Source organism: Kogia breviceps, chromosome 1 (assembly GCF_026419965.1).
Source record: "Kogia breviceps isolate mKogBre1 chromosome 1, mKogBre1 haplotype 1, whole genome shotgun sequence".
In the NCBI taxonomy this organism is placed as follows: Eukaryota; Metazoa; Chordata; class Mammalia; order Artiodactyla; family Physeteridae; genus Kogia; species Kogia breviceps.
In genome coordinates, this window is record NC_081310.1 from 185,908,947 (window position 1) to 185,922,951 (window position 14,005).

A 14,005-nucleotide genomic window follows, 5' to 3' on the forward strand; every position below is an offset into this window, starting at 1 on the left:
AGTTTTCTCATCTGTCACAGGATTCCAAGAAAACGAAAATAATCTTAAGACAAGTTTCTCACCAGATTTTTTTGGGGGAAGCAACTCCTTAGACATGCCCTCTGCCTACCCCAAGCCCCCCGCACCTCTGCGGGCACCCTCCCCGCACTCCGCGGGCCCCCGGCCAGGTGGTGAAGGCTGTGGCCCTGTGCTCAGTTGCAGCGGAAGCGGCACATCGGGAATGACATCGTGGCTGTGGTCTTCCAGGACGAGAACACCCCCTTTGTGCCGGACATGATTGCGTCCAACTTTCTGCATGCCTATGTGGTGGTGCAGGCCGAGAGTGGGGGCCCCGATGGCCCCCTGTACAAGGTGGGTGATCTCGGAGCTTTCCAAGGGCATCAGCCACCATCCCAGCCCCACCCTCACTCACTGTGAGGCCTCTCTGAGCCTCAGTTTTCCCAACTGTAAGTAGGGGGACTGTCCGGAGGGCTCGGAGCCCCCCTCTTACTCTGATGACGGAGGAGTCCCATCCTGCCCTCTCTGCCCCCTGAAATCCCTCCCCTCCGAGGGGCTGGTTACCCTCCTCCGCCCTTTAGCCTCCTCCTCCTTCTCCCTCCTCATGACTCCCGAGACCCTCCACCCCTTCCCACCACTCAGATTCAGGACCAAGGATGGAGGAGCTGAAATCCTGGGGTTTACCCATCCAATCGGCGGTCACTGAACCTCCCCCGCCAAGGGGCAGCCCTGTGCCCAGCATGGGGCAGGATAGGGAGGCGAATCAGTGGTTTCTGGCTGGTGTGGGGACTCCATGGGGACAGCTGCCCTCCCTTCCAGGTCTCCGTCACTGCGAGAGATGACGTGCCCTTCTTCGGGCCACCCCTCCCGGACCCTGCTGTGTTCAGGAAGGTGAGGGGCAGCCCCCATCATGGGCAGAGCAGGACTAAATGGGTGGGGGCTGAGAGGGTGCACATTCTGCCATACGAGGTCCTGAAGCCCCACTGTGTGCCAGGGCGGCTGGGCTCCCCTAACTGAGCAGCTGGGGCCTGGCTTTTCTGTTCATCTTGATAAAAACTGTGACTTTATTTTACAACGTCACAGAACAGACTGTATCATTGTTTTGCATTTTGTATAGCAGACTCTGTGGCCTTTCCTCACTTCTGTTGTCTTTTTGACAATTTCAACCTTCTTCTAAAATGTTTGGGGAGAGGGGCACACATCTCTCTCACCTCTCAGGAGCCCTCACTTGGAGCCTTGGCTTCAGCCCCCCCTGCCAATCCCCCAGACTGAGGCAGTGGGAGACCCCAACCCAGCTCTCCCGAGGGGTGGGCAGCCATGAAGGGCATAGGGCTCACAGGTGCCTGGGCTGTGGAGCTGAGACCAGGGAGATGCCCTTCTGGGAGTAAGAGGGCAGCCCCCAGGCCTCAGCAGAGCATGGCTCAGGAGCCCCAGCCCCTTGTCTCTGTGTTCGCCTGACCCCCCTTTCTCTTCTCCGCGCTGGGGGCTCCCAGGGGCCTGAGTTCCAGGAATTTTTGCTGACAAAACTGATCAATGCTGAATATGCTTGCTACAAGGCAGAGAAGTTTGCCAAACTGGAGGTGAGTATGGGTTCTTGGGGTTGAATCCCCCTACCCCCTAGAATTTCAGCCCCTGGGGAGAGAAGAGCTATGTTCAGACCTTGGCCTTAGGGAAGGCTGCCTGGGGGAGGACAGATTTACAGATGAGCAGCGCCAGGGTCAAGGGAGAGGAAGTAAGGGTTCATAAGGAATGCTCAGGAGGGCCTCGGAGGTAGGCGGGTTGCCACAGAGGATGCAGTGGAGGAGGGGCGTGGGGACATGAAGTCAGATCTTTGAGGGGCCACGTCGAGCCCTGGGGGCTGCCTGTGCTACAGAGGGGCCTGAGGGAAGCTGTCTAGGCTTCTGGAGCCCAGGCCCACTTCCCACTCAGAGAACGTGGCTGCGATTGCAAATGTGGGAAGAAGGGCTGATCCCTGGGGTCTCTCCTGACGGCCCCGGCCTGGCCCTCAGGAGCGGACCCGGGCCGCCCTCCTGGAGACGCTCTATGAGGAACTGCACATCCACAGCCAGTCCATGATGGGCCTGGGTGGAGACGAGGACAAGATGGAGAATGGTGGCGGGGGAGGTGGCTTCTTCGAGTCCTTCAAGGTGAGGAGCAGGGGTCTACCTGGGTGCGGAGGGGGACGGATGTGGTTGGCTTGGAATCTGGGCACGCGGTTGGGCTAGAATCGGGGGATGCCGTTAGCGACAAGGTGTGGGGGTGTGGCTAGAGCTGAGCTCACATTGGAGGTGGAGTCGGGTGGGGACGTGGCTCAGGGTGGAGTCAGGGGTGGAGTTAATAGGCTTGAGCTCGGGCTAGGTGGGCACGCACCTGGGATAGAGTCTGGGTGATGGTGAACCTCTGGGTGGACCTGGGCTTTAGGGTGGGCTTAGACTTGGGGGGGTTGTGTGGTCTTGGCCTGGGGTAGAGCTGCGGTTGGGAGTTGTAAGGTGGGCTCTGGCTGGGGGAGGAGTTGATGGTTGGAGGCGGGGCTAAGCTTGGGGGCGGAGTCTGCCTGGGAGCTGCGCTGAAGGTTGGAGCCCTCTGGTGCCAAGGGTGGTGGCTCCCAGGTCAGCAGGCAGAGAAGAGAGGAGGAAGCCTCTATCCTGATCGAGAGAAAGAAACAGAGGTCAGGGAAGGGAGGTGAACGAGGGGCTCTAGGAGAGGGACCTGGTCTGCATGACCTCAGGTCGTGTGACCCACCCTGGCTATCTCGGGTTTAGCTTAGTGTTAAGAGCGTAGACACCCTGGGTTCAAATCCCAACTCTGCCACTTACCAGCTTGAGCATTCTCTGAGCCTCAGGGGTTTTTTTGGTTTGGGGGGTTTTTTTTTGTGGTACGTGGGCCTCTCACTGCTGTGGTCTCTCCCGTTGCGGAGCACAGGCTCCGGACGCGCAGCCTCAGCGGCCATGGCTCACGGGCCTAGCCGCTCCGCGGCACGTGGGATCTTCCCGGACCGGGGCACGAACCCGTGTCCCCTGCATCGGCAGGCGGACTCTCAACCACTGCGCCCGCAGGGAAGCCCGAGCCTCAGGTTTTTTTATCTGTTGTTTAGGGTAATGGCAACTTACCGCATACAACGGTTGAGAATTATTTGTGAAGCAGTGAGATCTGTGTAATCTAAGAAGCAAAATGCAAAGCCCTGTGCATCTGCCTCAGCAACTACCATCCAAAGTGAGAGGCAGAGGAGGAGAGTTCCTCTTCCCCCCACAGGGCCTAGACTCCCCCAGGCTGCAGGTCCCCAGGCGGTGGCCTCTTTACCACTGTGTCCTCCACCCACCGGAGGAGGACTGCCCATCCTCCAGGTGCCCAGCAGGCTGGCGGGGGCCTCACGTTTACCCCAGGGCAGGCCACACAGCTGGAGGTGTGGGTTTGCATAAGAGGATTAGCCCAGCTGCCCAGGCCTGCCTTGGGCTGAGGTGAACAGGACGTCTTTGAGAAAAAGAGGCTTGAAGAGAGCCCTGTCTCCGATCGCTGGAGACCGGGAGTGGGTGGGAGGAGCACGGACCTGGGGTGTCTTCCCTGAGGGGCGCTCCAGTGATCCCACATCTGCTGAGTGCTGGATGCTGGACCGGGCTTAAGTTACAGACTTTCTTAGAGGCAGCGGAGCCCACGGTCAGGGGTTTGGGTTTGGCATCTGGGTTCCAGACCCACCCCTGCTTCAGTTTCATCACGTGTAAAATGGGCTTGGTGGCAGTGCCTGCTTCCTGGGGCGGATTGAGTGAGAGCAACTGTAAAGTACCCGGCCCTGAAGTGAGCATTCGGTGCAGATTGACTGAGAAGAGCAAGGAAGGGAGGGAGGGAGGGAGGGAAGAAAAGCAAGGAAGAAAGCAAGCCCTGAGAGACGCTAAAAGGAGGGAATTGGGGTTTCTGGAGGTCTCTCTCCACGCTTTTGCTCACGACCCAGCGTCTTCTACGGTCTTTACAGCAACTAACTGCACAACAGGTCATGAGGCTCAGAGGCTCAGAGGTGTGGAGTGGCTTGCCCAAGGTGACCCAGCAAGTTGGTGGCAGAGTCAAGGCCCACACTACCCTTGGCACATGTGGACCTGACTCTTGTGTGGTCTCATGGGAAGGGACTTCCTGGGGTCACCGAGATGGGCGTTGGTGGCTCCTGGGTTTCCCTGAGGGGGTGGGGCCTTACGAAACCCCTACCGCCACCTTTGCAGCGGGTCATCCGGAGCCGCAGCCAGTCCATGGATGCCATGGGGCTGAGCAACAAGAAGCCCAACACCGTGTCCACCAGCCACAGCGGCGGCTTTGCGCCCAACAACCCGGACCTGGCCAAGGCGGCTGGAATAGTAAGTGCCCTCCCCCAGGGGCCCCGCCTCCCCCCGCTGCCCTGCCGGCCGAGGGCTCATCCTGGGCTCTAGGCTAGGTCTAGCCACCGCTCTCCACGGGGTCAGGTGCCCAGGCTGTGACACTGGGATGCTGAGAGCCTGCAGCCCCCTCCCCAGCTCCTCGGCCCACCCCACCTCCTGGCCCCTTATTCAGCTGTGTCTGTTCTGGGGCAGTTTCTGTGTCACATTCCTTATGAAGCAGCTACTGTCTGTCATATGCTGGGGATTGGGCTGCTGTATGGACACCTCCTGTCAAGCCTTGAGTTTCTGGGAGCACCTATTGTGTGTCAGGCTGTGGGCACGCACTGTGTGTCAGGACCTGGATTTCTGTGTGAGCATCTGCTGTATGCCTGGCTCTGAGATGCTGGTGGGTACCGCTGTGTGTCCAGACTTGGGCTGCTGTGTGAGCACCTACTGTGTATTAGGACCCGGGTTGCTGTGTGGACATGTACCTTGTGAGCATCTACTGTGGGCCCGGCCCTGAGATTCTGTGAGCACCTATTGTATGTCAGATCCTGGGCTACTGCGTGGACCTAACTCTGTAAGTGTCTGCTGTGTGCCCAGCCGTGAGCTGCTGTATGGGAATCCACCATGTGTCAGGAAGTGGACTGCTGTGATAAGCCCTGGATATCAGTGAATACCTTCTCTGTGTCAGGAGATGAGCTGTGTGAGCACCCATTATGTGCCAGGGCCTCTGCGGTTGTGCCCACCTGTTGTGTGTCAGGACCTGGGCTTCTGTGCGAGCCTCTCCTGAGTGAGCAACGACTGTGTGATCACTTATTGTCTGCCAGGCTCTGTGGGATTCTGCTACTAATACTCAGGGGGTGTGCTGGGCACAAAGGATGAATAAGGCCTTCAGCTGTGGGCCGGTCTGCTTTCCGCTGCCCAGTGGTCACCCCCCAGCACTGCACCTACTGCTCTGCTGCCCCTTCCCCATCCGTCTTTCCTTCCTTCCTTCCATCCACCCGTCCTTCCATCCATCCGTCTGTCCATCCATGCCTTCATCCACCCACCCATCATTTACTGACTGACTGCTGCATGCCAAGCAAGCCCTGTGCTCAGTGCTGTGAGGCTGTGTCATGTGGCAGGAGGGACCCCCTCCACCCCAGCCCTGCCCCATGGGCTGACCTGGCCAGGGAAGCAGGGCGAGTCCTCTGTGTTCCAGCAGTCACCAAGCCCACTGTCACTGGAGAAGCGGGCCCACCCTCCTCCAACCCCAATTCACTGGCCACTCCCGTCCTTCCCCGCCAGAGTGGCCCAGCCTCCTGTGGGTGGCCGTAGAGGGGCCCCGGGAACAGGGCCAGACCAGCAGCACCCACCGTGGCAGTAACCAGACCCATTTCTGTTTTTGTTTTTGCACAACTGTCCCCTCTCTTCGTGTTGCTTCCTTGTCCTTCCACTCTCTCCTCTTTCCTTGTTTTCCCCTCCCTTTTTCTCCTCCCCTCCTCCACCCCCCGCCTCCCTCCACCTTCTTGCACTTGTGTATTCTGTCCTCTTGCACCTGTCTTGTTACTCCCTCTCCTCCTCTTTGGAACTGTTTTCGCCCTCGATCTTTCCTTTGTGCCTGCCCCTCCCTCTCCGTCTCTGTCCGTCCGTCTCTGTGTCCGTCTCTCCGTGTTTCACTCTGCACCCCTTCTCATGTGACTACTTGTCAATCTCTCTCCTCTGTTCTCTCTGTGTCTCCTCCCACCTCTTCTCTCCTTCCCTTCCCCGGCCTTGTCTCTCCCAATTCCCTGCCCCACTCTCTTCTTTGTCCCTGGCTGTCTGTCTTTCCCTCCTTTCCCTGTCTCATTTCTCTGTGCCTCCCCCTCCCGCCGTCTCTGTCTCTCTGACTCTCTCTGTGTCTGTCTGTCTGTCTGTCTCTCTCTCTCTGCTCCCACCCTCTGCTGCTTGCCAGTCATTGCTTATTCCTGGGAAAAGTGCGAGTAGATTCGGACGCCGGGGCAGTGCCATAGGCATAGGAACCGTGGAAGAGGTTGTCGTCCGCGGGGCCGCCGTCTCTGGAGGCTGCCTGCACGCGCTGTTCTCTGCTCGCTCTCAGGATGGAGGCCATATTGGGGACGTTGCCCCCGTTCCCCCGGGACAGGCCCGAGGGCTGGCAGGATGGAGTGCCAGCAGCTCTGATGGCACTCAGCACCTGCTTTGGGGCCTGGCACCTGTGCCAGTGCCAGTGGCCCCCCCCCCGCCCCCACCAGGGGCTCTGGCCCTGCCCTGACCCCTGGGACTCTGGCCTAGTCCCTGCCTTTAGGACCTGGTACCTAAAGACCCTCTGTCCGGCTGCACGTCCCCCAATATTGCTGGTTCTGCATGGAGCGCCATCGCCCTCCTCTGCCCTAACTCCCTGTCCCGACCATGAACTGGCCTGGGGGTTTCTGCCCATCTGTACCTCCATGGGGCCCACCCTCCCGCCTCCCCAGAGAAATGGGGGACATGCTTCTGGTGCCTGGGGCATCCCACCATAGTGTATGTGTAAACTGGGCCGGGGGGCGTCTTTCAACTGCTGGCCCAGAACCTCCCCCAGCCAGTTTGGAGATTCCGAGGTGTAGCAGCACGGGGCAGGGGCTTGGGTTGGCTCACCCGCTCTCTCCCCACTGCCCGTAGGCTGCAGGTCCCGTGAAGTCCTGGGGGCAAAGAGGCAGCAGTCATTCTGAGGACTTGGCCTCCTCCAATCCAAGCCCAGAGCGGCTGTTCAGCTCCCTCAGGCTTCTGCTCTTCTCCTGGACTAAGATGCTGGGTCCAGACCTGCTGTGTGACCTCAGGGGGGCCTCTGCCCTCTCTGGGCCCATTTCCTTATCTGTAAATTAGGATGGCTTTCTCTGGAGATGGACAGTTCTCTCATTTTTCTTGCTCATTGTCTCTGCTTCAGGGCCTGGGCAGCAGGGCCCCAGGGTGGCATGTGGGGGGCATGGGAGGTTCCTGGAGCAGGTGGGTACTGAGTTGGGACCTCTCCCCGCAGTCACTGATTGTCCCTGGAAAGAGCCCCACCAGGAAGAAGTCGGGCCCGTTCGGCTCACGCCGCAGCAGTGCCATCGGCATTGAGAACATACAGGAGGTGCAGGAGAAAAGGTGGGTGCAGCAGAGGGGGTAGGATGGCGTCCTGCATCTCCTCTGGCTCCCCCCGACCCCCATTCAGTGGGAAAGCACAGCAGGCAAGAGGGAGCTCCCACCCTTCTCCCCTTCTGTCCCCACCGGTGACAGCTATACGGTCAAGAGCCTGCTCTGTGTCAGGCACCAGGGCTAGCTCGTCACCTAACATGAAGCGCTATCATCCAGTCCCACCTCTGCCGGCTCCCAGGGGGTCACACCTTGCACATCAAGGGGCCATAGGTCAAGGGGTCGGGGCCTGCCCAGGTCACACAGCTGGTGAGGGGCAGAGCTGGGGTTTGAGGCCTGGTCCATGGAGGTCTGTAAGTGCGTCTGTGTGGGCGGGGTGTGGACAGCACACTGTATTACCAGCAGGGAGCCTCCGGGAAGCAGAGGATAGTTCCTGGGTGTGAGTCCTGTCTCCGCCACACTGGGGCTGTGTGACCTTAGGAAAGTCACTGTACCTCTCTGAGCCTCACTGTCCCAATCTGAAAAATGAGGATAAGAACACAACCAATGGCATGGTGCTGCTGCGGGGGTGTGTGCAGTGCATGTGAAGCAGGGAGCAGGTGCACTGAGGCCTCAGGAGTGGAGCTGGCACTGTCCTTAAAGGCAAGAGAGCCCAGAATCCAGGGTTCGAGTCTTGGCTTCGCCATGTCCTAGCTGCGCGTCCCTGAGCAGGTTCCTCCCCGTCTCTGGACTCCAGTTTCCTTATCCATAACAGGGTCTTAAGGAGGTGCTTCCACAGCACCTGCCCCCTCCTTGGCCAGGCCAGCCCAGGAGCTGCAGGGACTGCTCTGGGGCTGGCCCCTGAGGATGTAGGGTGTGGATACGAGGCAGGAGGCACCCATGACCTCCTCTCACCACCTGGGCCTCCTTCTACCCTTGATGCCAGGCCTGGTTATGAATCCCCCCGCTGCCCCCATGTGCCCCGCAGGGAGAGCCCCCCGGCTGGCCAGAAGACCCCAGACAGCGGGCACGTCTCACAGGAGCCCAAGTCGGAGAACTCATCCACTCAGAGCTCCCCAGAGATGCCCACGACCAAAAACAGGTTGGGGCTTGGGGCATGCTGAGCCGGGGGGCTTGGGTGTGGTGGGCCCATTCTTTCTACCCCCTGTCTGGGCCCAGGCCTGCCAGGAGTGTTGACACAACCATACCACGGCGGCAGGGGGCCTGATTACTGTCCTAGGTCCTCCTTTGACACACACCCGCTGAGCGCTTTGTGCATGCCAGGCTCTGCAAGACAGCAGTGAGCTGGACATACACGGCCCCTGCCTCGTGGAGCTGACAGTCCAGTGTAACATAACCTAATAAGCTACTTCCAGATAGTGATGATAGAAAAATAAAGCAGAGGATATGATGGAGAATGGGTGGGGGTGGGGGTGGGGGTGGGGCGTTAGGTGGGTGCTCAGGGAAGACATCTACCAAGGGGTGGGGTTTGAATTGGGAGCTGAGTGAGGAGTCAGCCCTGTTAGGTCTGACTTATAGTGGCATGGCAGAGGGAAGAGGGTTTCAGGTAAGAAACATGGCAAGTGCAAAGGCCCTGAGGCATGCTTGGTGCAGTTGGAGCTAAATGAGCGAGGCTGGGCCCAGGCGGACACCGGTAGTGGAGGGGATGAGGTTGGAGAGGCGGGTGGGGGCTAGGTCACGGCTTTGAAGGCCACGTGAGAACTTTGAGACTGGCAAGGAGGCTTTGGAAGATTTTAGTTAAGAGGAGTAGTGGTGTTTTAACAAGCTGACTGTGGTCACCATGTGAAGGCTCTGAGGGTGGGGGCAGGAGCAGAAGCAGGGAGACCAGCCAGGAGGCTGCCCCTCCGTTCAGGACTTGTTGGCTGAGCCCCTTCTGTGTTGGCTGCCGGGGGTGAGGGGACCGTTGAGAGGACCCGGGCCTGGGCTGAAGAGTAAGGCAGGTGAACAGAGAAGCAGGAAAGGGCCACGGGGACAGGGAGAGACAAAGCTGAGCAGAGAGGGTCATTCCCACAGCAAGGAAGAATCAGGGAGGGGCTCCTTGAGTAGGTGACCCCTGGCTGGTTTTTGAAAGGTGAATTTACTTTTTGGGATTTGAGGGAAGGAGTGAGACTCCAGGCAGGAGACACAAAGGCCCTGAGCATGGGACAGAATAGTGAGAGGAGTTAAAAAGAGAGTGGACTGTGGAGTTGGAAGGCCTGGGTCCTACTGGTTCTCCCGCCTATGGCTGCGTGACCTCGGGCTGTGTGCCCATCCTCTCTGAGCCTCGGTGTCTGCTCCTCTGTAAGATGGGTCTAATAATGATAGCAATGCGATAACTAGGGTAAAAGCACTTAGAACAGTGCCTGGCACAGAGCAAACCTGCACTAGATGGCAGTATTGTTGTTAATAGTTATGATTGAACATACAGCCAAGGAAACTGGACTTTATCTGGGGCAGTGGGGATCCAGGAGAGGGTATTGAGCAGGGGAGGGGCATGATAGGATCTGCGTGTTAGGAAGGACGGTGGCATCGGGGAGGCTCAGAGGCCCAGGGAGCTAAAAGAGGACAAAAGTGCACTTGGCTGGCTGCAGGCTGGGCGGCCCTGGGCCGGGAGGGCAGGGGCATGGGGTCTTGGCCCAGGAGGTGCCCAGTGTGGATGCTGGCTGATAGGACACTCTCTGTGGCAGAGCAGAGACAGCGGCTCAGAGAGCAGAAGTGCTGAAGGACTTCTCCCGCTCCTCGTCCAGTGCCAGCAGCTTCGCCAGCGTCGTGGAGGAAGCAGAGGGTGTGGACGGGGACGATACAGGCCTGGTGAGAGGCCCAGGGAGGGGAGGTGCCCCACTACGGCCTGAAGGGGGTGCTCTTTGGTCCCTGGAGTTGCTCTGGGTGGAAGTATGAGGCTGGGTGTGGTTGAGCTGTGATCAAGGGACTCAGCCCAAAGGAGTAATGCAGACTGACATTCTCTTACTCTAAAGCCTTCCATGGCTCCCCAGTACCCCCCACAGCCCAATCTCTGAGGCCATTGAAGATCTAGCCCCTCCATCCCCACCCTCGTCTCTTACCCCTTCAGCCATTCTGCCCTCCTTTGCAGTCCCCCAGACCGACCAGGCTTACTCTACTTCTGGGCCTTTGCACATGCCATTTCCTCTGTCTGGAGCACTACCTGCTTCCTCCTTCCCACTTTGTCTGACTGACTCACATTCATCCTTCTCCACTCAGCCTCATAACACCTCCTCCTGAAAGCCTGCCTTCCTGGTCCCAGGGTAGGTTAGGAGCCCCCTTTACACTGTCATAGACCCTGGGCTCTGTCCCTAGAACCTGTCTGTCGTGCTTCACTCAACAGTCCTTCGGCGAGCGCTGTTCCTTGCCACGCCCCGTGCCAGGTGCTGCATGGGCAGAGGGGACAGTGCAGACCAAGGCCCTGCCCTGTGGGGCTTGTACTGGTCTGGAATTGTACTAGTCTCTTCACAGCCTGTCTCTCCTGTCAACTTCAAGCTCTCGGAGGGCTGGGACCTTTCCTGATTTCTCTCGGTGGCTTGGCCCACGAGAACATCAATAAATGTCTGCTGAACGAATGAATGGGAGCTCACGTGTGCGTGTGCACGCGTGCGCCTGGGTCTGTGTCTGTTCCCACTCTGTCCTCCTTTGGTCCCCCCTGGGGCAGACATTGCTGGGCCCTCATCCTCTTTGCAGAGGGGCAAGGGTGGGGGGTTGTGGTTTGCAGTGGCGAGGGGGCGGTGAGGAGGGGAGAGGGGAGCCAAGCCAGTGCCATGGCCAAGGGCTAACCTCCCTCTTTCTCTCCTCCCCCGTCCCCAGGAGAGTGTCTCATCCTCGGGGACGCCCCACAAGCGGGACTCCTTCATCTATAGCACGTGGCTGGAGGACAGTGTCAGCACCACAAGTGGGGGCAGCTCCCCAGGTACTGGCCAGGGCCAGCTTCCCCCGCCACAAGCAGGACCAGTCTTGTGGTGGGCAGGGGACAGGGCTGGGCACAGAGGGTCAAAAGCAGTTCTCAGGCCCCAGGTGGTGGGTGTGTGATGGGACTGCCCCTGACATGGGGACAGTGGGCTGGTCATTATCCAGCCTAGGGTGGTTGGTGGCTTGGAGGGCTGGTGGTTTCCAGAAAGGCCTTGGAGGATGATGCAGGAGGGGGGTAAAGAAGGGAGTTAAGGGTGGGAGTCCCAGAGGGAGGGGCTCGGTGGGGTTGGGGAGCACTGGTGCCGACCGCCCATCCATGCCCCCCATCTCCCTGGTGCCTCCCTGCGGCCAGTGAGGTGGCTCCCTCCTGCCTCCCTCCCCAGGCCCCTCTCGGTCACCCCACCCAGACGCCAGCAAGTCGGGGGACCCTGCATGTCCTGAGATCAAGATCCAGCTGGAAGCATCTGAACAGCACACGCCCCAGCTGGTACACACAGCCACCAGGGGCCTGGCCACTGTGGGGACGGGTGGCCTGGAGCCTGGCCCTATGGGGAGCCCTACCCGGGGGGGGGGATTGGCTGTTGGGGAGAGGCATCAAAGCGACCAGGGGTCCCCAGGGATGGGGGCTGGACCAAGGGGCCCCCTTAAGCCTGGAGGGTTGGGCTCGTCCAGCCTGGGCACAGCCAGTGACTTCCGCTTGCCTGTGTCTTCCATGTCATCTGTCCTGTCACCTGCATTGCTGCCATTCTCTGTGCAGGGCTGTTAGCCAGGATGCCCCTCTGAAGGTGACACTGAGCAGGTCAGTACCAGCCCTCAGCTTCTGTTTGGTGGGGAGAGGGTGGGGGGGGGGCGACGTCTCTCTCTTCCTCTGTCACCTCTCTTGGGTGAGAGCTATGTGTCTAGGTTTGAGTCCTCTGCCACTCAGTTGCTAGGTGACTGTGGGCCTCAGTTTCCTTATCTGTACAATGGGGCTAATAAATGCTGCCTCACCTCTGCCCGTGAGTTTCTGGGAGGATTTGATGGGATCCTGAGAGGGACTTGGGAATTGTTGGGAGGGAGGGGTCTAGGGGGTTCCCAGTGGGATGGAAAGACCCAGAGCCTGGAACTCCAAGGGTGGGCCCTTCCGCATCTGTCCCCCTGCTTCATGGTGCCTCCGTCTCCCTTTACCCTGCAGATGAGGCTGCAGAAGCACAAGGTGAAGATGCTGTGTCAAATCCAGGCAGACGGGACCTCTGCTCCCGAGGCCAGCACCAGCCTGTGGGCTGACCCCGGCCTCCCCAACCCTCCTCCTGGCCCACTCTCCGGGCTGTCTCTGCAGGGCGGAGCCATCCAGACCTGGGAGCGGGGAAGCTGCTGGCACCATCCCCACCCCCTGGGCTGGGGGGCCGGCTGGGGCAGGGAGTGGTCACTTGAAACAGGACTCCAGGCCTGGCCATCCATCACCCCTGGGTGCCCCTCTGGACTCAGGGGGAGTGAGCTGGAAGTGGGGATTGAGACATCTTAGTGCATACAGAGCCTACTATGGAGGCCGTGGGGTGTGAGGTGTGGTAGAACGAGCACTGGGCTGGGAGTCCTAAGTCCTAGCTTTTCATTTGGGTTCTGCTCTGTGACCATGGGCAAATCACTCTCCCTCTCTGGGCGCCTGTGCTATAAATGGACAAGATTATTTCAGAGGTCACTGAAGGCTGTGAGTCCATGCACCTGCCCCAGAATGGAGGATTGTCGTCCCAGGGACCTCCCATCACCCTACCCTGCTTCTTGGGGTTCCAGGGGCCCCCGGTGGGCCGAGGGGCAGGGAGCTGGCTGTGCCCATTGCCCCTCCTGGACCCTCAGTCTCTACCACAGATCTGCCGATGCCCTGTCCACTGCCTCCACGACAGACGAGTGGCCCGCTTGTGGGGGAGGTGGGAGCTTCCTGGCTCCTCAGCCAGCACCCAGCTTAACCCCTGCCTTGCCATGCTCCTGGGCACGCCGGGCCGAGGGGTCTCAGCTGGCCTAGAGTTATGGGCCGCACCTTTGCGCCACCCTCACCCACCGTGGAGGGGGCAGCCAGGCACAGCTGCTGTGAGCCCACGTCCTTGTGTGTGTCTGTCCACACTTTTTAGGCGCCACGCCAAAGGCCAGCCTTCCGGCCCCAACACCCATTTTGGAAGCCCCCCGTGGCCGTGTGTATGTCAGTGACAGTTGTACAAAATAAATTCTATTTATCGCTATTGTACCCCGAGTCGGATGTGGCTTCGTGTGACCCCGCCGCCCACCCGGATCAACCCGACAGATCTGTGGCACCGTGGTGGCGAGGGAGAGCCTCTTCACCCCCGAATCAGCAGCTGGGTCTGCGAGCACCTCCAGGGCCAAGCCGCAGGCTCCGTGACCACCAGCTGTGGCTTCCCCCCCATGGCCCTGCCCTTTCTTCCACCTTGCCTCCCCTCTCCACAGGGGGGAGAACGTTGCTTTGAAGGTCCAATCAGGCAGACCTAGATTGGAGTCCTGCCACCATCTCTTTAACTCTCTGGGTGGCGCTGAGAAACTTACAAGCTCCTCTGAGCCTCAGTTTCCACTTCTGTAAAACGGAAGCGATAGTACCTCTCCCGAGGGTTCGTCATGAGGATTCACTGAGCTGGAGCATCTGGAACACCGAGCACAGCGTCTGGCACCCCGTGGGTGCTCAAGGATCGGCT

General features: G+C 59.7%; 1 protein-coding gene across 20 annotated transcripts in view; it reads left to right on the forward strand.

The window, feature by feature from the left end:
* The window catches only part of RAP1GAP (RAP1 GTPase activating protein), a 66,668-nt gene extending 53,123 nt beyond the window's left edge, over nucleotides 1–13,545 (forward strand). For 3 of the 20 annotated variants that reach the window (XM_067015598.1, XM_067015587.1, XM_067015548.1), the window contains 13 exons: nucleotides 196–351; nucleotides 817–888; nucleotides 1,491–1,577; nucleotides 2,007–2,144; nucleotides 4,206–4,337; nucleotides 6,274–6,351; nucleotides 7,333–7,442; nucleotides 8,356–8,511; nucleotides 10,097–10,220; nucleotides 11,226–11,328; nucleotides 11,711–11,814; nucleotides 12,085–12,126; nucleotides 12,502–13,545. In XM_067015598.1, coding sequence (XP_066871699.1) covers nucleotides 196–351; nucleotides 817–888; nucleotides 1,491–1,577; nucleotides 2,007–2,144; nucleotides 4,206–4,337; nucleotides 6,274–6,351; nucleotides 7,333–7,442; nucleotides 8,356–8,511; nucleotides 10,097–10,220; nucleotides 11,226–11,328; nucleotides 11,711–11,814; nucleotides 12,085–12,093 — 1,269 coding nt within the window. In that variant the 3' untranslated portion in view covers nucleotides 12,094–12,126; nucleotides 12,502–13,545. Of the gene's footprint in view, nucleotides 1–195; nucleotides 352–816; nucleotides 889–1,490; nucleotides 1,578–2,006; nucleotides 2,145–4,205; nucleotides 4,338–6,273; nucleotides 6,352–7,332; nucleotides 7,443–8,355; nucleotides 8,512–10,096; nucleotides 10,221–11,225; nucleotides 11,329–11,679; nucleotides 11,815–12,084; nucleotides 12,127–12,501 lie in introns of all 20 variants that reach the window. The other 17 variants (XM_067015624.1, XM_067015609.1, XM_067015555.1 and 14 more) reach the window with 8 other exon arrangements.
* Nucleotides 13,546–14,005: the final 460 nt, after the last annotated feature.